The following is a 24885-nucleotide window of genomic DNA, read 5'->3' as shown; positions in this document are numbered from 1 at the left end:
TACTTTTACAGAATAGTATCTTAGAGTTTGACCTACTCATTATTTTAGCTGTGCTGGACACTCAGTCAGATTGGCAAATGGTCATTTCCAAAGATGACAACAGGTCATGGGCCAATTTTGAAAATGAACACAATAAGCATGCTTTTGTGTTAGCTCCTCACACTTTTAGAAAATAGCGTCCCAAAGGGGTTATTGGGCTGTCTCCTTAGGAAAACCGTTTTTGGTTGCAGGTAGAAACGTTTTTGGTTCCAGGTAGAACCCGTTTGGGTTCCACGTGGAAAGGGTTCTACATTGAACACAATATTGTTTTACCTGGAACCAAAAACGGTTCTTTAAATGGGACAGCTGAAGAACCCCTTCAGGTTCTAGATAGCACTTCTTTTTTTTTTACAAGAGTGCACTGTATTTCACATTATTATTTCACCACTTGTAATTCCATGGCATTAACTAAGGTGAAAGTCCAGAGCAAATGACACGGTGATGGGCAGGATAATATCCTTGAGTCACTATCTACATATCGCTGTCTGAAGGAATGTTACTGCTGAATATCTGATGCTCTTTGCTCAGTTAACCGTCCATTCTGATAGAAAATCAAACGATATCAAGGGAGGGTTACAGTTTACTAATGATTTGTAAATGCGTTTGTACGAATGACATTGACAAGATAAATTATTTTGAACGGGGGTATTAAAATGTTATATGAATATAATTATGATTATTTACTATTCATTAAGAAATGCCTTATAAGTGATCTATCATAACTCTTACCCATGTTACTTGCGTTTGAAAATGTAATATACTAATAACGAATTGCAAATTATTAACACATGTATTATAATTGGTCTATTAATGGCGTATTAATGACAATACAAAGTGTGGACATAGTTAAGGTCCCCAAAGACTGCTCTGAGCAAATATAAATACATTGGCTAAGTTGATTTGAAAGTGTAGCCAACATTTTTTGACAAAAATTAAGCAGCCTATATGCATCAATATTGGTCCAATGGAGTGCATCATTAACAATGGATGAGTATGTTTTAAGGGCTGTTCCTTATTAAAATATGACTAAAATAATTTCTCATTTTCTATGTTATCCAGAGACTAAATTCCCCTAAACAGTAAGTCACTTCAAATTGAAATATAATCATGGTAAATATGTTCCAATCATTATTTTTCTATCGTGGTTGAGATCATGTGGAAGAAAGCACATGGGAAATATAGCCCCTCTCTTTTCTCTCCTATCATGACAAAATCTAACGGCCAGCTTCTCCTCAGCTCCTCCTCCTGCATCGTTTGCATCATTACTTGTTTGAGCACTTCTTCGCGCACCGTATCAACCTACGTTCCCGAAACGATTCAACAGATAATAATCAAACCCTAAAAAGTATTCTATTATCTACAAGACACAATTCAAAGCGGACTAACTTAAACCAAGGATGGAGGCAACCGTACCCGGCTGCTGCCCTTATTGTTACATTGCTATGTGGATGTGGCTCTTTACCCTAACTTCCACCCTGGACTTGATCAAAACGGAGATAAGGTGCATTCCATCATGTCAACTCGCCGGTATCAAGCCGGCTCCCCGGGAACTCTCTGAAGTGGTATTTGATCCACTTGGAAAAGTACCAGAGGGTGAAGTTGTTGGGTTTGCAGAGAAGTCACCACGTTGTCACCCCTTTAATGGCAAATGTAAAGATGTCAAAGTTTCGGAATATTTAGCGCGCGTCTCCGGTGATGGGGAGGTCATTTCAGTGCGTAAATCCGACCAGCCCTTTGCAAATAAATCATACAGCCGTGGATTTGAAAAACGTCAGCGCATGGAGAAACTTTCCAGTTCTGAGGAGCTTTATCAGCATCATAGTGGCTCGGGCATAGATATTCCATCTGCCACCCTCAATAAAGTATCCGTCAATAAAACTAGACATAATAAAATGTATTGTTTTGGAAGAGAAAATAGACTTACACGACATGAATTATCAAAAAACAAGGTTGGAGCAAGTTTTAGGAGCCGTGGAAGGAGACGAAAGCGTAGCTTCCAGACGGCTGAGAGCAGAGCAACTTGGTCCGGATTCCAATGGAACAGTGAAGATGCCTCAACCTCGGGGCAACATGATGAGTTGAAACTCATTAGTTCTACATTCGCACTCACCGGGGATTCAGCTCATAACCAAGCCATGGTGCATTGGTCCGGCCAAAATAGCAGTGTAAGTCAAACTTGGCAATGATGATTGCACCCTTGCATTAGCCTATAGCACATTGCATAATCGTTTTGAATGTATAACAATTAGCCTATATTTTCTGTATTTTAAAATGGTAATTTAGGTGGTGGACTTGGTCTTCTGAAGGGTCTATAACATGTCGTTAAGTTGTATTGTGTACGCATCTAGTTCAAATCCTGGAGCTTGGTTTAAATTGTGAGGCATTGGAAGACCATGGGTACTGATAATGCCCTTGCAGTGCAGACCAGTGCAGCAGGCCATTTAATGAGAGGATGCTGAAGAGCTGGATTGTGGAAATTGTAAACACACTCACAAAAACACAGGACTGCCATGTTCAATTAAAACCACATGCTTTCAATGGGTTTCAAGTCCACAGACTCAAATTGCCTAAAAACATGTTGATTTTGTGGCCAATATTTTGTGGCCAATAAGAGATTGCCGTTTTGAAACTGCAGTAAAAGTGCAGAAACTGCAGTTGATTGTGGTATTTTGGATGCAGTAATTGAAGAATAACTGCAATGTACAGTACTGCAGTTAAAATGCATTTATACTGCACTCTAACTTTTTATTTATTTATTTATTTTATTTCACCTTTATTTAACCAGGTAAGCTAGTTGAGAACAAGTTCTCATTTACAACTACGACCTGGCCAAGATAAAGCAAAGCAGTGCAACACAAACAACAACACAGAGTTACACATGGAATAAACAAGCGTGCAGTCAATAACACAATAGAAAAAAAGAAAGTCTATATACAGTGTGTGCAAATGGCGTGAGGAGGTAAGGCAATAAATAGGCCATAGTAGCGAAGTAATTACAATTTAGCAGATTAACACTGGAGTGATAGATGAGCAGATGATGATGTACAAGTAGTGATACTGGTGTGCAAAAGAGCAGAAAAGTAAATAAATCAATATGGGGATGAGGTAGGTAGATTGGGTGGGCTATTTACAGATGGACTATGTACAGCTGCAGCGATCGGTTAGCTGCTCAGATAGCTGATGTTTAAAGTTAGTGAGGGATATGTAAGTCTCCAGCTTCAGCGATTTTTGCAATTCGTTCCAGTCATTGGCAGCAGAGAACTGGAAGGAAAGGCGACCAAAGGAGGTGCTGGCTTTGGGGACGACCAGTGAGATATACCTGCTGGAGCGCGTGCTACGGGTGGGTGTTATTATCGTGACCATTGAGCTGAGGTAAGGCAGAGCTTTACCTAGCATAGACTTATAGATGACCTGGAGCCAGTGGGTCTGGCGACGAATATGTAGCGAGGGCCAGCCGACTAGAGCGTACAGGTCGCAGTGGTGGCTGGTATAAGGGGCTTTGGTAACAAAACGGATGGCACTGTGATAGACTGCATCCAGTTTGCTGAGTAGAGTATTGGAAGCTATTGTGTAGATGACATTGCCGAAGTCGAGGATCGGTAGGATAATCAGATTTATGAGGGCAAGTTTGGCAGCGCGAGTGAAGGAGGCTTTGTTGCGAAATAGGAAGCCGATTCTCGATTTGATTTTGGATTGGAGATGTTTGACATGAGTCTGGAAGGAGAGTTTACAGTCTAGCCAGACACCTAGGTATTTGTAGTTGTCCACATATTCTAGGTCAGAACCGTCCAGGGTAGTGATCCTGGTCGGGTGTACGGATGCGGGCAGCGAACGGTTGAAAAGCATGCATTTGGTTTTACCCGCAGCAAGAGCGACATCGTTGATATATACAGAGAAAAGAGTCCGCCCGAGAATTGAATCCTGTGGTACCCCATAGAGACTGCCAGAGGTCCGGACAACAGGCCCTCTGATTTGACACACTGAACTCTGTCTGCGAAGTAGTTGGTGAACCAGGCGAGGCAGTCATCTGAGAAACTAATGCTATTGAGTCTGCCAATAAGAGTCGACAGCCTTGGCCAGGTCGATGAAGACGGCTGCACAGTATTGTCTTTTATCGATGGTGGTTATGATATCGTTTAGTACTTTGAGCGTGGCTGAGGTGCACCCATGACTAGCTCGGAAACCGGATTGCACAGCGGAGAAGGTACTGTGGAATTCGAAATGGTCAGTGATCTGTTTATTAACTTGGCTTTCGAAGACTTTAGAAAGGCAGGGCAGGATGGAGATAGGTCTATAACAGTTTGGGTCTAGAGTGTCAACCCCTTTGAAGAGGGGGATGACCGCGGCAGCTTGCCAATCTTTGGGGATCTGGCACGATACGAAAGAGAGGTTGAACAGACTGGTAATAGGGGATGCAACAATGGCGGCGGATAGTTTCAGAAAGAGAGGGTCCAGGTTGTCTAGCCCAGCTGATTTGTACGGGTCCAGGTTTTGCAGCTCTTTCAGAACATCTGCTATCTGGATTTGGGTGAAGGAGAAGCTGGTGAGGCTCGAGCAAGTAGCTGCGGAGGGTGCGGTGCTGTTGGCCGGGGTTGAGGTAGACAGGAGGAAAGCATGGCCAGCCGTAGAGAAATGCTTATTGAAATGTTCGATTATCATGGATTTATCGGTGGTGACCGTGTTACCTAGCCTCAGTGCAGTGGGCAGCTGGGAGGAGGTGCTCTTGTTCTCCATGGACTTTAGAGTGTCACTAAACTTTGTGTATTTAGAGCTACAGGATGCAAACTAGCCTTTGCTTTCCTGACTGACTGTGTGTATTGGTTCCTGACTTCCCTGAACAGTTGCATATCGCGGGGACTATTCGATGCTATTGCAGTCCGCCACAGGATGTTTTTGTGCTGGTCAAGGGCAGTCACGTCTGGAGTGAACCAAGAGCTATATCTGTTCTTAGTTCTACATTTTTTGAACTGGGCATGCTTATTTAAGATGGTGAGGAAATTACTTTTAAAGAATGACCAGGCATCCTCAACTGACTGGATGAGGTCAATATCCTTCCAAGATCGATTAGAAAGGCCTGCTCGCAGAAGTGTTTTAGGGAGCGTTTGACAGTGATGAGGGGTGGTCGTTTGACCCCGGACCCATAGCGGATGCAGGCAATAAGGCAGTGATCGCTGAGATCCTGATTGAAAACAGCAGAGGTGTATTTAGAGGGCAAGTTGGTCAGGATGATATCTATGAGGGTGCCCGCATTTACGGATTTAGGGTTGTACCTGGTGGTTTCCTTGATCATTTGTGTGAGATTGAGGGAATCTAGCTTAGATTGTAGGACTGCTGGGGTGTTAAGCATATCCCAGTTTAGGTCACCTAACAGAACGAACTCTGAAGATAGATGGGGGGTAATCAATTCACATATGGTGTCCAGGGCACAGCTGGGAGATGAGGGGGGTCTATAACAGGTGGCAACAGTGAGAGACTTATTTCTGGAGAGATTCATTTTTTAAATTAGAAGCTCAAACTGTTTGGTCATAGACCTGGAAAGTATGACAGAACTTTGCAAGCTATCTCTGCAGTAGATTGCAACTCCTCCCCCTTTGGCAGTTCTATCTTGACGGAAAATGTTGTAGTTGGGTATGGAAATCTCCGAATTTTTGGTGGCCTTCCTAATTTAGGATTTAGACACGGCAAGGACATTAGGGTTGGCGGAGTGTGTTAAAGCAGTGAGTGAAACAAACGTAGCGAGGAGGCTTCTGATGTTAACATGCATGAAACCAAGGCTTTTTCGATTACAGAAGTCAACAAATGAGAGTGCCTGGGGACACGCAGGGCCTGGGTTAACCTCCACATCACCCGAGGAACAGAGGATGAGTAGGATGAGGGTACGGCTAAAGGCTAGCAAAGCTGGTGGTCCAGTGCGTTGGGGACAGCCCAGATTTTTGGGCATGGTAGAATAGATTCAGGGCATAATGTGCAGACAGGGGTATGGTGGGGTGCGGGTACAGTGGAGGTAAGCCCTGGCACTGAGTGATGATAAGAGAGGTTGCATCTCTGGACATGCTGGTTATACTGGGTGACTAAAGAGGTATCTGAGGCATGTAGAATGGGACTAGGGGCTCCGCAGTAAACTAAAACAATGATAACTATCTTAAACAACAGTATACAAGGCATATTGACATTTGAGAGAGACATAAAGCGAGGCATAAAGCAATCACAGGTGTTGATTGGGAGAGCTAGCTAAGACAACAACGGGTAAGACAACAACAGCTAATCAGRTAAGACAACAACAACAGGTAAAATGGCGATGAATGGGCAGAGAGGGTTGGTTAACTACACACAGGGACTGAGTTCGGGGCTAGGGCCAACAGATAAACAAAAGTAAACAAAGTGGAGTACCATGATAAATGAACAGTCCAGCAGGCATCAGCTATGTATTTAAGTGATCATATGGGTCCAGTGAACAGCAATAGCTGGAACAGGGAAGCCGCGGGGTGGTCGTTGCTACGCTAGCAAGCGGGAGACACGCCATTTAAAGTTAGCAGGCCGGGGCTAGTAGAAGCGTCTGCTCCGACATCGGATGGAATTACGTCTGCGGACCAGTCGTGGTGGTCTGGCGAGGCGTCGTGTCGACAAAGGGACCGGGCCAGATGGCGAAAGAGGTATTGTAGTTGTAGTCATTTTGTTTGATAGCCGGGAGATCAGCATGGCTCAGGGCTAGCTTCGGGGCTGGGTCACTCGGTGGCAGCTAGCTAGCTGTGATGATCAGGAGTAATGGTCCAGGGTTTACGGCATGAATCCGGCGTTGTAGTGGAGAAAAACAATCCGAGGCTGGTAGGTATTATCCAGGCTAAAAAACGTCTGGTGCCTGTGCAGAGGGTAAAGGCCGCTAGCAGTGGCTAACAATGACTAAATAGCTAGTAGCTAATTAGCTGGTTAGCTTCTGATGGCTAGCTCCTGATAGAGGTTTTGGCTATAAGGTCTAAAGTGGTTTAAAGGTCTAAAGAGTGAGGCGGGTTACCGGAAGGTATATTTCATTTAAAAATRGTAAAGAGATTGAAAAATAAATTGAAATATATACAAAAAAAGACGAAAAATATAAAAAGTAAACGAGAGGATGACAAACCACATCTGCAGTGCTACGCCGTCTTGTGGGGGGGGAAACAACCTGCAGTTACACCGCAAAGTTACTGCAGTAATAAAACTGTGTTCTTTTGGACACAGTATTTGCAGCATACTCCAGTTATACTGCACTCTAACTGCAGTTATAATGCAATCTTCTTTCGTAAGGGTGGATTTTGAGGTGAGCTTGGGGTTATTGTCTTGCTGGAAGAGCCACTTGTGACTAAGTTTTAGCCTCCTGGCAGAGACAACCAGTATTTTGGTTAAAATATCCTGGTACTTGGTCAAGTTCATGATGCCTTTAACCTTAACAAGTGCACCAGGACCAGTGGAAGGAAAATTGCCCCGTAGCGTCAAAGATCCACCACCATATTTTACAGTAAGTATGGGGTTATTTTCCCGTACCCTCAGAGCAACCTCAATTCGTCGGGGCATGGACACTACAAGGTGTTAAAGCCTTCTACAGGGAGGCTGGCCCATGTTGACTCCATTTCTTCCCACAGCTGTGTCAAGTTGATTGGATGTCCTTTGGGTTGTGGACCATTCTTGATACACACAGGAAACTGTTGAGCATGAAAAACACAGCAGTGTTGCAGTTCTTGACACAAACCGGTGCGCTTAGCACCTACTATCATACCCTGTTCAAAGGCACGGAAATATTTTGTCTTGCACGTTCCCTCTCTGATTGGCACACAATCCACATTCCATGTCTCAATTGTCTCAAGGCTTAAAAATCCTTCTTTAACCTGTCTCTTCCCCTTCATCTACACCGATTGAAGTGGATGTTAGAAGTGACATCAATAAGGGATCATTGCTTTCCCCTGGATTCACCTGGTCTGTCTATGTCATGGAAAAAGCAGATGTTCTTAATGTTTTGTATATTCAGTGAATAGCGTAATTCAATACACATCTCATTTATATAATTTATGTTTAGCATAATTCTTACATACTTTATTGTTCTCATATATGTATCCTTTTCAGTTGCATTCAGCATTGGATTTAGTATTTATTATTCATTAGGATCCCCAATTAGATCCTGCCGAGGAAGCGGCTACTCTTCCTGGGGTCCAAACTGAAAACAACATAACAAATAAAATACATAATATGCATGAATATACATACATAGCACTAGATTTACATTACAATTTAGTCATTCAGCAGACACTCCCATCCAGAGCGACCCACAGCTAGTGCATTCATCTTAAGATCGCCAGGTGAGACAACCACATATCACAGTCGTATCCCAACCACGTGTCACATACAGTGCATTCGGAAAGTATTCATACTCCTTGGCTTTTTCCACATTTTGATACCTTACAGCCTTATTCTAAAATGGATCAAATAGTTTTTTTACAAAATTATTTTACAAAATTCTTTGCTCTTCTGCTCGCCTGAAGGAGAAACGTGTCACGCAATTTACAAACTTTTCAAGCACACAAAGAATATGAGATTTGGCTTCGACTTAGGTGTTTGTTAGTGGGGAGAGAGTACTTGTCCCCCTAGATGTTGCGATTTTTGGGACTTGGTATCCGTTTTTGTGTTTCCTAAAAGCTAACTACTTTCTGCTCTGCTTGTGAAGCTAATGTTGCCTTGCTTGAGTAAGATAGCCAGTTGTAAGAGTAAGTTCAAAAAGGCTAACCAACCGAGTTTGAACATCTGAATGTGCCCTAGGGCATGTGATTTCACAATGAAAATTAAAGATACTGTTGTGTTTGCCTGGGGTAGAAACACACCCAGGAGGTTTTGGCTCGGACCAGTTCGTGTGACTATTGTCTCCGGCTGGGCTCAACTTCCATTGCGTGGACTTTGTGAGAAAGATTTGAGCAGCTGGCGAGGGGTTTTCCGGTGAAGTGACCTCAGGAAGGGTTGTCTGAGGCCGAAAGAAAGCAACAGTGGTGGTCGGAGATGATAGGGGTGTAATCCCAGCCGAGTGAGGCCCAACCTAGTTTCTCTGGCAGTGTTCAAAGTCTGAATTCAGGGGATGCTATACTATCCCTGGTTGGCTCTGGAGGGTTCCTCCAGCTTTGGTGGAAGGAATTGGCCTCCTGTCCCTGCAGTGGTGAAGCGTCACTTAACCCTGTTTAAAGATTATGCAGATGAGCTAAAGGCATCCTGGGATTCCCCTCATTCAGCCAGGCTGGTTCTACCATGTTATGGTGAGTTCATGAATGTAGAGGGTATGGAGGAGATGGGGCTCATTTGCATAAAACGGGCGAGTTACTTAGCTCCAGAGGCTAACAACGGGGCTAATCCTAGCATGGTGCTTCCGAATAAACAGTGCTGGTTCTCAGCGGATCAGCTTGACAAAGTGTACCAGGCTAAGGGAGTGGTTCCTAAGAGGGACAGGTGTATTTATTTAGATGAGCCAGTTTCACCAACAAGGTTGTTTGGCTTGGCTATGGAGTCCTTACAGGCCTGTTTCGAAAAAAACAAACAGGATGCAGCTCTACGGAATCTTTACCTACGAAAGCTCTATGGGTTCTTTACCTTCGTGAGGGCAGCTCAGCAGTTCTAGAGGTGTGAAGGAAATGGTCCAGACCAGAGATGGGTTGCCCTGGGCCAGGGGGCGGCTTCAAGGTCAGTTTTGACCATCTTCGTGCTTCTGGGCAGTGGCGGACATCTTGGCACAGACGCCATGCTGGGTCGTAGCAGAGAGGGGTGGAAGCTGATTCTTCTGCAGCAAGGGGGAAGGAGCAGACCTTGCGACCCTAGCAGAAGGCCCTGCTCCCTATTCATTTACTGTGGCAACAATGATCCTACATGGCTTGGTCATTTGGGGTAAGTTACTGTTGCCGAAGTCCCCAAACCCGGTGTGGGCCGGGTATCAGAATGGCGGTACCAAGGTTCCTCTGTGTTCAGGGGTATTGAAAGTGTGGTATTGTCCAGGTGTGGGCATAATAAACATAATTCCTTCCTCACATTCAGACACAAAGTTGTCAAGAGTGAATGAAAACAAGCATGCCCCGTTTTCTTTTTAGCACAGTCCTCAAGGTGGTGCACTGTCCCTTCCGGAGATAATGTATGGTCATTCACCATGGGTGATGAGGACAGTGACAAGGGGCTACAGTCTGCAGTTTGCTGTGCATCCTCCTCCTTGTCAAATCAAATCAAATATCAGTAATATCTAACAAGTAATCTAACAATTCCCCAACAACTACCTAATACACACAAATCTAAAGGTGTGCATGAGAATATGTACATGTAAGTATATGGATGAGCGATGGCCGAGCGGCATAGGCAAGGTGCAATAGATGGTTTAAAATACAGTATATACATTTGACTTGAGTAATGTAAGATATGTAAACATTATTAAAGTGGCATTATTTAGAGTGCATTGTATAAAGGGATTAGTGATCCATTTATTAAAGTGGCCAGTGATTGGGTCTAAATGTAGGCAGCAGCCTCTCTGAGTTAGTGATTGCTGTTTAGTATTGAGAAACATGAGATAGAAGCTGTTTTTCAGTCCATAGAAGCTGTTTTTCTAGAAGCTGTCTCTCGGTCCCAGCTTTGATGCACCTGCACTAACCTCGCCTTCTGGATGGTAACGGTGTGAACAGACAGTGGCTCGGGTGGTTGATGTCCTTGATGATCTTTTTGGCCTTCCTGTGACATCCGATGCTGTAGGTGTCATGGAGGGCAGGTAGTTTGTCCCCGATGATGCATTGTGCAGACCGCACCACCCTCTGGAGAGCCTTCCGGTTGAGGGCAGTGCAGTTGCTGTACCAGGCGGTGATACAGCCCGACAGGATGCTCTCGATTGTGCATCTGTAAAAGTTTGTCAGGGTTTTGGGTGACAAGCCAAATTTCTTCAGCCTCCTGAGGTTGAAGAGGCACTATTGCACCTTCTTCACCACACTGTCTGTGTGAGTGGACCATTTCAGTTTGTCTGTGATGTGTACACCGAGGAACTTAAAACTTTCCACCTTCTCCACTGCTGTCCCTTCGATGTGGATAGGGGGGTTCTCCCTCTGCATTTTCCTGAAGTCCACGATCATCTCCTTTGTTTTGTTGACGTTGAGTGAAGGATTGTTTTCCTGATACCACACTCCGAGTGCCGTCACCTCCTCCCTGTAGGCTGTCTCGTCGCTGTTGGTAATCAAGCCCACTACTGTTGTGTCGTCTGCAAACTTGATAACTGAGTTGGAGGCATGCATGGCCACACAGTCGTGGGTGAATAGGGAGTACGGGGGGGGGCTGAGCACGCAACCTTGTGGGGCCCCAGTGTTGAGGGTCAGCGAAGTGGAGATGTTTCCCACCTTCAACACCTGGGGGTGGCCCTTCAGAAAGATCAGGACCCAATTGCACAGGGCGGGGTTGAGACCCAGGGCCTCCAGCTTGATGATGAGCTTGGAGGGTACTATGGTGTTGAATGCTGAGCTATAGTCAATGAACAGCATTCCTACACAGGTATTCCTTTTGTCCAGATAGGATAGGGCAGTGTGCAGTGTGATGGCTATTGCGTTGTCTGTGGACCTGTTTGGGCGGTATGCAAACTGAAGTGGGTCTAGGATGGCCAGTAAGGTGGAGGTGATATGATCCTTGACTAGTCTGTAAAAGCACTTCATAATGACAGAAGTGACTGCCTTTTTGAGTACAGGAACAATGGTAGCCATCTTGAAGCATGTGGGGACAGCAGACTGGGATAGGGAGCGATTGAATATGCCCGTAAACACACCAGCCACCTGGTCTGCGCATGCTTTGAGGACGCGGCTTAGGATGCTGTCTGGGCCAGCAGCCTTGCGAGGGTTAACACGTTTAAATGTTTTACTCACGTCAGGCACGGAGAATGAGGGGGTGGGGGGGCACAGTCCTTGTTAGAGGGCCGCGACGGTGGCACTGTATTATCCTCAAAGTGGGCAAAGAAGGTGTTTAGTTTGTCTGGAACCAAGAGATCGGTGTCCGTGACATGGCTGGATTTCTTTTTGAGGGTCCGTGATTTCCTATAGACCCTGCCACATACGTCTTGTGTCTGAGACATTTAATTGTGACTCCACCTTGTCCCTGTACTGGCATTTTGCTTGTATGATTGCCTTGCGGATGGAATAGCTACTCTGTTTATATTCAGACATATTCCCAGACCTCTTTCCATGGTTAAACGCGGTGGATCGCGCTTTCAGTTTTGCGCGAATGCCACCATCCATCCACGGTTTCTGGTTAGGGTAGGTTTTAATAGTCACAGTGTGTACAACATCTCCAATGCACCTCTTTATAAACGCACTCACGAGTATATTTCAGTCAGCGTGATCAAAACAATCTTGAAGCGTGATCAAAACAATCTTGAAGCGTGGCTTCCGCTTGGTCGGACCAGCGTTGAATGTTTCTCGTCACTAGTACATCCTGTTTGAGTTTTTGCCTATAAGACGGAAGGAGCAGGATGGTGTCATGGCCGGATTTGCGATGGGAGGGCGGGGGAGGGCTTTGTATGCATCACGGAAGTTAGAGTAGCAGTGGCCGAGTGTGTTGCGCGTGAGTGTAGCGCAATCAATATGCTGTAGGAATTTAAGTAGACTTGTTCTCAAATTTGCTTTACTAAAATCCCCAGCTTCAATAAATTCAGCCTCAGGATGTATGGTTTCCAGTTTGCATATAGCCGAGTGAAGTTCCTTGATGGCCGTCTTGGTGTCTGCTTGAGGGGGAATGTACACAGCTGTGACTATAACTGACGAGAATTCTCTAGAGAGGTAAAATGGCTGACACTTGATTGTAAGGAATTCTAGATCGGGTGAGCAGAAGGACTTGAGTTCCTGTATGTTGTTATGATTACACCATGAGTCGTTAATCATAACGCATACACCCCGCCCTTCCTTTTCCCAGAGAGGTGTTTATCTCTGTCGGCGTGATGCATGGAGAATCGCGGTGGCTGAACCGTTTCCGACAACATATCCCGAGAGAGCCAGAAAATGTTACAATCTCTGATGTCTCTCTGGAAGTCAACCCTTGCTCAAATTTCATCTGGCCAGGTGGCAGCTTTGTCTGCCCCTTCTATGGCGTCGTTGTTTTGGATTGCCTACTGGAATTAGCTCCATTGTCCTGGGTGGTGGTCCGAACAGAGGATCCGCTTCGGGAAAGTCATATTCCTGATCATAATGTTGGTAAGTTGACGTTGCTCTTATATCCAATAGTTCTTCCCGGCTGTATGTAATAAGACTTAAGATTTCCTGGGGTAACAATGTAGGAAATAATACATAAAACAACAAAAAACTGCATAGTTTCCTAAGAACTCGAAGCTAGTCGACCATCTCTGTTGGCGCCATACTGCTTGTCGTGGTGTCATTATGTCAATGGTCCCCGAGGTCCTAATGCCTGTCTGCTTCAAAAGCTGGCTATTTGGGTGGTCCCGCTTAACCCGGAAGCCAGCCACACCAATGTGTCAGAGGTAACACTAACGACCAAGGCCCAACTCCCCCGATTGCTCAGTTTGGTCGGGCGGCCATCTCTAGGAAGAGTCTTGGTGGTTCCAAACTTCTTCCATTTAAGAATGATGGAGCCCACTGTGTTCTTTGGGACCTTCTATGCTGCATAAATGTTTTGGTACCCTTCCCCAGATCTGTGCCTAGACAATTCCTTCGACCTCAAGGCTTGGTTTTTGCTCTGACATGGGCTGTCAACTGTGGGACCTTATATAGACAGGTGTGTACCTTTCCAAATCATGTCCAGTCAATTGAATTTACCACAGGTGGACTTGTATCAAGTTGTAGAAACATCTCAAGGATGATCAATGGAAACAGGATGAGATGTTTGTTTATTTAATCAATTTTAGAACAATGCTGTGAGTTAACAAAATGTGGAAAAAGTCAAGGGGTCTGAATACTTTCCAAAGTATTTTCATAACTGTACATTATATTGACAGTAGCAAGAGCAACATCAGCACAATGCCTTCTCATGTTCGTTACATCAGTCTTTGATTTTGCCTTTGCATTACATAAATCAGCCCCTCATACTTAACATTAGCTATAATAAATTATAACCATTATTACTCTTTTATGGTTAGCTCCGTCAACTTCCATCAGCACTCATTCTTGCCTTAACTCTTGCAGCATCAATCTACCATTCACATCTTTACAGTAGCAGCACCAGAGTTGGTCATTTACCTTTACAACCGTGTGTCACCCCCTGACCATAGAGAGCTTTTTATTCTCTATGTTGGTTAGGTCGGGGTGTGACTAGGGTGGGTCATCTAGGTTATTATATTTCTATGTTGGCCTGGTATGGTTCCCAATCAGAGGCAGCTGTTTATCGTTGTCTCTGATTGGGGATCATATTTAGGCAGCCATTTCCCCTTTGTGCTTTGTGGGATGTTGACTATGTTTAGTTGCCTGTGAGCACTATTGTAGCTTCACGTTTCGTTTTGCGATTTATTGTTTTCTTTGAGTTTCACTTCCTAATATAGAGGATGGAACCATACCACGCTGCATCTTGGTCCACTCATTATAATGATCGTGATACCGTGACATCTTCAATGTGTTACTGTGACCAGGGCTGTTGCGGTTACCGTATTACCGCCACACCAGCAGTCATGAGTCATGACCGCAGTAAAATTCAAGTGACCATTGAGTCACGGTAATCTCCTCATTTGCATTCTGGATATGCATTGGTCGTACCCAACTCGCTAATGATCATCAGGTCACTAGTGGCCTGGTACTCATGGCTCTATTGTCCCTATAACCACTCCGACATCATTGCAAATTCAATCAGACATTACATCAAACACTTAACATCAAAAAAGGATGTGCTTTTAAAACTCACCTCGCTGTGGTTGAGTTTCAACCTCAACAGGTTGAAACTGAGTGAAAAACATGGTCATTGTGGATGTTGTTTCAAAGACTAACACAATGAAATGGACTGCACTTTCTAAGGTGATGATTAATTAAAACCCCCATATGCATATTAGAGCTTATGCATAGGCTTATATATGAGCCTAAGCCCCCCCAGAAAATAACTGAATTAAAATAATGTTTGTGCCATTGTACAATGCATAGCCTACTGCATATTATGCACAGCAGGAAACATAAGGAAAAAATGATTTAAGATGTCTTTAAGTAATCGCCTTTGAGTGTGGACTGTGTTGTTAAGCATACTGGATGGACTGTTTACCTACCTTATGCAACTGCTCCAAACTTTCTATCCATGAGTCTGGGAGAGAACGTAAAGGCCTAGGCGATGCTGTTGGTTCATTGATTGTTTATTGATTGTGCAGGGAGGTTTACAGTGAATTTGTATTTGATTTTTAATAACCTAGTAATAGGGAATTCTTTCTATTTTCATAATTATTAGGCAGACATATTTCCTTTAGCTACAAATTATCTCACCACCATGCGTTTCCATTTCCTCCCCTCTCTCCTTCGTTCCTTTCTTGAGTGTGCAGAGTTTAGTGAAATATGTTTCGTTGCTCTCGATGTTCCCGAAAAGATTTCACTTGGTTTCCCAAATTGGATGGAGAGCCCATGGCATACAGAGTTTGGGCCGAATATCATCTGTCACGCAGCTAGAGGCTGCATGCTCCTCAAACAGTGGTTGATGTGTGGAGTGAAATAACCGGAGTAGCCTCCCTGCATGAGTGAAAAACGAAACAGCAGGAAAGTAGCCTCCATTCGCTATTCCAGTGCATATGGATGACATGTATTTTTCCCCTACCCCTCTTCCTGCCCATTTGACAATGGGCCATTCTAAATTTAAAAAAAGTTATATTATTAAACACATGATATAATTGAGAATAGTCTGATGAGTGAAAATATGATCACTCGATGTTGAGAGAACAGCTTGTGCAGCCTAATGCAAGGAACAGAGCGAAACCTTTTTTGATATATTTTTCAAATAATCAATAGCCTATAGTGGCATCATGTAGCCCATATACAGTAGGTTTTGATTTCTAAGACATTATAAGGTTTGTATCATTCACTACTAAAGTTGCCAAATAACTCTAAATCTAGCGTATAGGACCTGTTTCAAATTATCTATTTTACGATCAACATAGCCACTTCATATACACACTCGCTCCGGAATGGGAAAATATCCTTTCTATTTTTTTCAACCAAGTTCAATTATATTCATCTTACTATAAAATCATAGAATATAAAATAATGGCACGGGACTTATAATCATATCGTGTCTGCTAAATGAACAAGTCTACAGCCTATGGCATTGCACATAGTCAGATAACATACAGTAGGCCAACTCATATTCTGTTATTCTGAAATACATTTTCTTCATATCATAATGTTTCTTTAGACCAAACTAAAATAAATAATGGATGTATTGTGATGGTGTATATTAAATTGATGTATTCTAGATGTTCCAAAAGCACACATCAGCAGCTTGTATGCGTGGAGGTCTGGAGAGTCTAAACGTGTTTATTTTAATTAACAGTGAATTACCATGAGACCGGCAGTCTTTTGCATGTTTATAACCGGCTGACAAAATTTCATGACCACCACAGCCTTAACTGTGACTCTAAGTTTGGAGACTTCTGTTGGACCTCAGCCCCCCACTGAGTGTGCTGCAGAGAGGGCAAGCAGGCTTTTAGACCAAGGACATTGTACAAGAGTCATGACGTATGCCCCAACCCCAAAGCAAATTACAGAAGTAGATTAACACTTGCTTTGGTTTCAGTTCTAACAATTTGTGCATTCATTTATCATCCATTGTATCAGAGTTAGACAAATCTCATTGCTGGTAAGGTAAATTAGCTTTGAGTTTGTCAACAGAACACACACAACCCTGCACCTTTATCTCTGAGCACCCACATTTCAGAAGGCATATCAATGAGTTGAACGTGTTTTTTGAAAGCATCCTCAGCTCAGCAGGTGCTACTTTTGGGCTGGGTAGGAAACAAACCCACTCAATTTCTTATCTTGCCAGCATTGATCGGACCCCTCTCATGCACGATGAAGCTTCGTGGCTCAGCAAGCTGCCATTGTCTGGCTGGAGACAGAGTCGTTAGAGAAAAAGCATGCAAAGAAGAAGGGGCTTCTGATGATTTCTAACTTCAACAATTGAAAACAGAGAAATGTCCGCCACAGGGGTGTCTGTAATGCATCTTACATTTCAGCTTTTCCTAATAGTATGATAGCATCAGGATATCCCTAGCCAGAGTCTTTTCTGCATGTTGGATAGCTACTGTACATACTCTGGTTAACCAGTTAAAATTATATGGTTCACAGAGGTTCAGGGAAACATAGATCAAAATGGATATTCAATTAGGGGTTGCAAATGTGATGACATGCCAAGATATAAGCTTTTGTGGATTTTGGTTGTGCAACATTTTGTTACATGTAATAAATGTTTTAGGATGGATGTTTAATTTTTGATCTTAAGGCTAGTTTGAAGGAGTTTGTGCTGAATAAATATGCTAATGACAGAGATCCAGAGAGTCAAAGTGCACTGTAAAACATTTCCTGTAGAACTACAGTAACTTACTGGCAGAAATTGGCCAGTAAGTTACCGTGATTTATTTTACGGTAATCCAATTTACAGTACCAATTTTTTTACTGTAATCAAATTTCCAGTATATTACTGGAATTTCCCCACGCAGGGAAATATTACCCGGTGTTCTTTGCAATTTTTATATTTACATTTTGGCCATTTAGCGGGCACTCTTATCCTTAGCAGTTTACAGTCAAACAAGGTTCAAACAAGGATGATAAAAAAAAACACATCACAGTCAAAGCAAGTAAAAAGTTTATGTAACCGTTACTGAAAATGTTGTAGGTAAGGATACATTGGTCTTCAGAATAATAGAAACTACAACAAGATATCTTATGACATACAGTGCCTTCGGAAAGTATTCAGACCCCTTGACTTTTTCCACATTTTGTTACATTACAGCCTTATTGTAAAATGTTTAAAATTAAAAGTTTTCATCAATCTACACACAATACCCCATAATGACAAAGCGAAYACAGGTTTTTAGACAGTTTTGCACATTTAAAAATAAATAAAAATAAATACCTTATTTACATAAGTATTCAGACCCTTTGCTATGTGACTCAAAATTGAGCTCAGGTGTTTCCTGTTTCCATTGATCATCCTTGAGATGTTTCTATAACTTGATTGGAGGCCACTTGTGGTAAATTCAATTGATTGGACATGATTTGGAAAGGCACACAACTGTCTATATAAGGTCCCACAGTTGACATTGCATGTCAGAGCAAAAACCAAGCCATGATGTCGAAGGAATTGTCCGTAGAGCTCAGAGACAGGATTGTGTCGAGGCACAGTGTCACGTTCTGACCTTAGTTCCTATGTTATGTCTTTATTTTAGTTTGGTCAGGGCGTGAGTTGGGGTGGGCATTCTATGTTGGTTTTTATATGTTTTGTTCTATTGTTCATTTTATATGTGTTTGGCCTAGTATGGTTCTCAATCAGAGGCAGGTGTCAGTCGTTGTCTCTGATTGGGAGCCATATTTAGGTAGCCTGTTTTTCATTGTGTTTTGTGGGTGATTATATTTTCTGTTCTGTGTCTTTTTTTCACCGTACAGTTCGTTTGTCGTTTTCTTGTTTTTGTTCAGTGTTCATTTATTTCGTATTAAATCAATATGGACACTTACCACGCTGTGCATTGGTTCTCCTCTTCTTCCAACCACGACAAGCGTTACACACAGATCTGGGGAAGGGTACCAAAAAATATCTGCAGCATTGAAGATCCCCAAGAACACAGTGGCCATCATTCTTAAATGGAAGAAGTTAGGAACCACCAAGAATCTTCCTAGAGCTGGCCGCCCGGCAAAACTGAGCAATCGAGGGAGAAGGGCCTTGGTCAGGGAGGTGACCAAAAACCTGATGGTCACTCTGAAAGAGCTCCAGAGTTCCTCTGTGGAGATAGGAGAACCTTCTAGGACAACCATCTCTGCAGCACTCCATCAACCAGGCCTTTATGGTAGAGTGGCCAGATGGAAGCCACTCCTCAGTAAAATGCACATGACAGCCTGCTTGGAGTTTGCCAAAAGGCACCTAAAGACTCTCAGACCATGAGAAACAAGATTCTCTGGTCTGATGAAACCAAGATTGAATTCATTGGCCTGAATACCAAGCGTCACGTCTGGAGGAAACCTGGCTCCATCCCTACGGTGAAGCATGGTGGTGGCAGCATCATGATGTGGGGATGTTTTTCAGCGGCAGGGACTGGGAGACAGGATGGACGGATCGAGGGAAAGATGAACGGAGCAAAGTACAGAGAGATCTTTGATGAAAACCTACTCCAGAGCGCTCAGGACGTCAGACTGGGGCTAAGGTTCACCTTCCAACAGGACACACAGACAAGACAACGCAGGACTGGCTTTGGGACATGTCTCTGAATGTCCTTGAGTGACCCAGCCAGAACCTGGATTTTAACCTGATCGAATATCACTGGAGAGACCTGAAAATAGCTGTGCAGCAACACTACCCATTCAACCTGACAGAGCTTGAGATGATCTGCAGAGTAGAATGGGAGAAACTCCCCAAATATGTGTGCCAAGCTTGTAGCGTCATACCCAAGAAGACTCGAGGCTGTAATCGCTGCCAAAGGTGTTCCAACAAAGTACTGAGTAAATGGGCTGAATTCTGATGTAAATGTCATATTGAAGTTTTTTATTTTTAATACATTTGCAAAAATAAATCTAAAAAAACTGTTTTTGCTTTGTCATTATGGGGTATTGTGTGTAGATTGAAGAGAAAAAAACAACAATTTAATCAATTTTAGAATAATGCTGTAATGTAACAAAATGTGGAAAAATTCAAGGAGTCTGAATACTTTCCGAATGCACTGTATCCCTGACTATCTCTGTATAGTGTCAATACAATACTGAGATATTCACGGTATCTTGATTCCAGAGCAATGAAACACAGTGCAATACAGTAAAATGTACTATTGAACTGTAAGAAGAAAAAAAATCTACAGTATTGTACTGTAATTACAAGTGATTACAGCAAGCAGGCTGGCTGTAGGAATTTGCTTATTGATGAATAATAGGTATTTTATATCACTTGCACTTCTAGAGGCCTAAATAAAGGCTTCCAAACTGGCTGTGATTACAAATAGACATGGTTAAATATTCATCCATTAAAAGATTTTAAGAACTGCTATCACTGTTCCCTATATACATTTGATTGTTGCGGAACTACTACCACTACCACATATCACTTAAATTGCACCCACTATATTTACAGATATTCAGACATCCTTTTGTTCAAGATAAAACTCTGTTGACAGTAGTGGAAGTCAGAAGATATTAACATGGCTGGAGGAGGCATACATTTCAGTGATCTGGAGTATTCTGTTGTTGTCGAGCAATCCTACCTTAAGCTCTCATGGTGTGGGATGCAACGGAATCTTCACGGTTATGAGAGTTGTGTGAGGACATTACTCATTTATCTTTGCAATATTCTACCGTGAAGTCACTTAATAATTCACGATCCAGTTGACATGTTATCCATAGGAGACCAAATAGCTCTGACTTCAAAAAACACTGTCTGTGTGAATAAAGAGATATAATTTGATGTGGTAGACAAAATAAAGCCAATAATACAGGTTGAGGTTGTATGGTTGAGAGCTCTGAGCTTGTGTTTGTACCAACAGACAAAGCTTGAAACAGAAAGGTATAGGTTGTGTAAAGAATGATAGTTTATGCATTTTATTCAGTGTATATTCTTATAAAAAAACGTCCATCCAGTAAAAGATAGGTAATTAGTCCGATTTTAACATATAGATGGGTGATAAGTTGATCATATGAAAGCCTCTACTTTCAAAATGCATAGCTTTTGATGATAATATCATTATGAACCAACAGAAACATCTGTTTGAAAGTAAACACTGGCTCCGCTCGCAGTGAATCTGTCACAATTCTTAGACTCATTGTGTTAGACTGCAAATTCTAATTTGAATCTCATATTAATTTGCCATAATGTACTTCAAGTTTCTAAGAATGTGGGTGTCTCTATTCCATTGCTAATAAGAACTTAAAAACTGTAACAATTCACATCTGTACAATAAGGGTTACCGTTAGGGAGCTGGCTTGTTATTTTTCAACAGCATCATTAGTGTTGTAGTAGTGGAAATAGATTGAGAAACTCTTAAAAGCCAAAAATGGTAATGTGTTAGTGCTTTTCCATTTATAGGGTAAAGATAGAAAACCACCCTATATTATTGATATTCTGATCAGTAACTTGGATAACAATTGATTTTATGGAATCATCTATCTATTTAATTGCAGCGGGTAAAGATGTTGACAGTTTTATTGATGAGGTAACTTAATTCCTGAAGCTGATAAGGCTGGATCAGGGAGTCGCTGAGTCTGGGAATGAATCTTCATTTGTAGTCTGTCTAGCCCTTAAATGTCTCTTTCAGGGGCTCCTCATCCTTCACTAATAGGGTGCCCCCCTCCACCCTCTATCCCACACTCCTCCATCCCTCTTAATACAGCGCCTTCATTCTACTGTAGTAATCTTCTCAAACTAAGCTCTTTTAAATCACCATAACACCCCTTTCATGCCTCAAGAATGATCAAATTCATACCAATGTATTCACACAGGGTTGAGATTCACACAGGATCTTTATAGCTACAGTTAGATAGCAAGTAAGTACCCCGCCCCAACCCCCTGTTTAACACAGACAAATCTACAAAATTAAGAATCACTGTATATTGATGCCTGGCACATTAAATACTTACAACAATAAGAGAGCTTCACCTTGCACTTTCAACACTTTTCCAGCTGGCACTTGAGAGGTTGCAAATTATTTGAGTCTTCCACTGGACGTTCTCCAAGTAAATAGATTAGTTAAAGTTAATGACCATCCAGAAGACAGGAAGTAATTGGCTCTACTTTCCAAACTGCTCCGGTTCATTTTATTGTGAATGCCAATGTCCAGCAGATTGGGACTTTTGGAAGCTATAAAAGGTCATGTAATTGGTAGACCATTCGTCTCTACAACGGCTTGCGAAAGTATTCACCCACCTTGGCATTTTTCCTATTTTGTTGCCTTTCAACCTGGAATTAAAATTGATTTTTGGGGGGGTTTGTATCATTTGATTTACACAACATGCCTACCACTTTGAAGAAGCAAAATATTTTTATTTTGAAACAAACAAGAAATAAGACAAAGACAAAAAAAATGAAAACTTGAGCATAGATAACTATCCCCCCCCCCAAAGACAATACTTTGTAGAGCCTCCTTTTTGCAGAAATTACAACTGCAATTATCTTGGGGTATGTCTCAAAAGCTTGGCATATCTAGCCACAGGGATTTTTGCCAATTCTTCAAGGCAAAACTGCTCCAGCTCCTTCAAGTTGGATGGGTTCCACTGGTGTACAGCAATCTTTAAGTCATACCACAGGTTCTCAATTGGATTGAGGTCTGGGCTTTGATTAGGCCATTCCAATACATTTAAATGTTTCCCCTTAGATCACTCGAGTGTTGCTTTATCAGTATGCTTAGGGTCATTGTCCTGCTGGAAGGTGAACCTCCATCCCAGTCTCAAATCTCTGGAAGACTGAAACAGGTTTCCCTCAAGAATTTCCCTGTATTTAGCGCCACCACCATGCTTCACTGTGATGATGTTCTCGGGGTGATGAAAGGTGTTGGGTTTGCACCAGACATAGCGTTTTCCTTGATGGTGTAACGATGTTCGTCTGAGGAAGAAGGAGGAGACCAAAGCGCAGCGTGGTACATGTTCATGATGTTTAATATAACCTGAACACTGAAACAAAAAACAAAAATGGAACAAAACACAACAGTTCTGTCAGGTATACACACAAAACAGAAAACAACTACCCACAAAACACAGGTGGGAAAAGGCTACCTAAGTATGGTTCTCAATCAGAGACAACGATAGACAGCTGCCTCTGATTGAGAACCACACCCGGCCAAACACATAGAAATAGACAACATAGAACAAAAACATAGAATGCCCAGGTGTATGTAAACTCACGCCATGACCAACCAAAATAGAGACATAAAAAGGATCTCTAAGGTCAGGGCGTGACAGATGGCCAAAAATATAAATTTTAGTCTCATCTGACCAGAGTACCTTCTTCCATATGTTTGGGGAGTCTCCCACATGCCTTTTGGCGAACACCAAACATGTGTCACGTTCGTCATAGTAATCGGACCAGGGCGCAGCTTGCGTAGAGTTCCACATCTTTTAATAAACAGAAACTCACCAAACAAAACAACAAAAGCACAAACGAAACGTGACGCTACTGGTGTGCACACAGGCAACTATCTGTAGACAAGATCCCACAAACACAATGGGGGAAAATGGCTACCTAAATATGATCCCCAATCAGAGACAACGATAAACAGCTGTCTCTGATTGGGAAGCATACCAGGCCAACAAAATCCATTAATAACCTAGATGATCCACCCTAGTCACTATCACGCCTCAACCAACATAGAGAATAAACAGCTCTCTATGGTCAGGGCGTGACAACATTCTTATTTTTTTCATTAAGCAATGGCTTTTTTTCTGGCCACTCTTCCGTAAAGCCGACCTGTGTGGAGTGTACGGTTTAACATGGTCCAATGGACATATACTCCCATCTCCGCTGTGGAGCTTTGCAGCTCCTTCAGGGTTTTCTTTGGTCTCTTTGATGCCTTTCTGATTAATGCCCTCCTTGCCTGGTCTGTGAGTTTTGGTGGGCGGCACTCTATTGGCAGGTTTGTTGTGGTCTTAAAAATAAAGGAGAGCCGCACACTCTAGGAGCTCAGATGCAAAAATATTTAATTTACCAACGTTTCGACAGGCAAGCTGTTTGTTGTGGTGCCATATTCTTCCCATTTTTTAATAATGGATTTAATGGCGCTCCGTGGGATGTTTAAAGTTTCACATATTTTTTTATAAACCAACCCTCATCTGTACTTCTCCACAACTTTGTTCGTGACCTGTTTGGAGAGCTCGTTCGTCTTCATGGTGCCGCTTGCATGGTAGTGCCCCTTGCTTAGTGGTGCTGCGGACTCTGGGGCATTAAAGAACAGGTGTATATATACTGAGATCATGAGACAGATGATGTGACTCTTAGATTGCACATACAGTTGAAGTCGGAAGATAAAAAATACACTTAGGTTGGAGTCATTAAAACTAATTTTTCAACCACTCCACAAAATTCTTGTTAACAAATTTTCGTTTTGGCAAGTTGTTTAGGACATCTACTTTGTGCATGACACAAGTAATTTTTCCCAAAATTGTTTACTGACAGATTATTTCACTGTATCACAATTCCAGTGGGTCAGAAGTTTACATACACTAAGTTGACTGTGCCTTTAAACAGCGTGGAAAATTCCCGAAAATGATGTCATGGCTTTAGAAGCTTCTGATTGACTCAAATGATGTCAATTAGCCTATTGGAGGTGTACCTGTGGATGTATTTCAAGGCCTACCTTCAAACTCAGTGCCTCTTTGCTTGACATCATGGGAAAATCAAAAGCAATCAGCCAAGACCTCAGAAAATAAATTGTAGACCTCCACAAGTCTGATTCATCCTTGGGAGCAATTTACAAACGCCTGAAGGTACCACGTTCATCTGTACAAACAATAGTACGCAAGCATAAACACCATGGGACCATGCAGCCATCATACCGGTCAGGAAGGAGACGCGTTCTGTCTCCTAGAGATTAACGTACTTTGGTGCGAAAAGTGCAAATCAATCCCAGAACAACAGCAAAGGACCTTGTGAAGATGCTGGAGGAAACAGGTACAAAAGTATCTATATCCACAGTAAAACGAGTTCTATATCGACATAACCTGAAAGGCCACTCAG

The 24885-nt window shown here is 42.6% G+C and overlaps 1 protein-coding gene across 1 annotated transcript in view; it reads left to right on the top strand.

Annotated features, from left to right (window-relative positions):
* Window positions 1-1910: 1910 nt before the first annotated feature.
* LOC111978322 (VPS10 domain-containing receptor SorCS1-like) overlaps window positions 1911-24885 on the top strand; it is an 87623-nt gene continuing 64648 nt past the window's right edge. Inside the window, exon 1 of the mRNA XM_024008322.2 lies at window positions 1911-2204. Coding sequence (XP_023864090.1) covers window positions 1932-2204 — 273 coding nt within the window. The 5' untranslated portion in view covers window positions 1911-1931. The remainder of the gene's footprint in view (window positions 2205-24885) is intronic.

The sequence above is a fragment of the Salvelinus sp. IW2-2015 genome, linkage group LG18 (genome assembly GCF_002910315.2).
Source record: "Salvelinus sp. IW2-2015 linkage group LG18, ASM291031v2, whole genome shotgun sequence".
NCBI lineage: Eukaryota > Metazoa > Chordata > Actinopteri > Salmoniformes > Salmonidae > Salvelinus > Salvelinus sp. IW2-2015.
The sequence above is the reverse complement of the archived record's forward strand: the minus strand, read 5'-3'. Positions and strand labels throughout refer to the sequence as shown.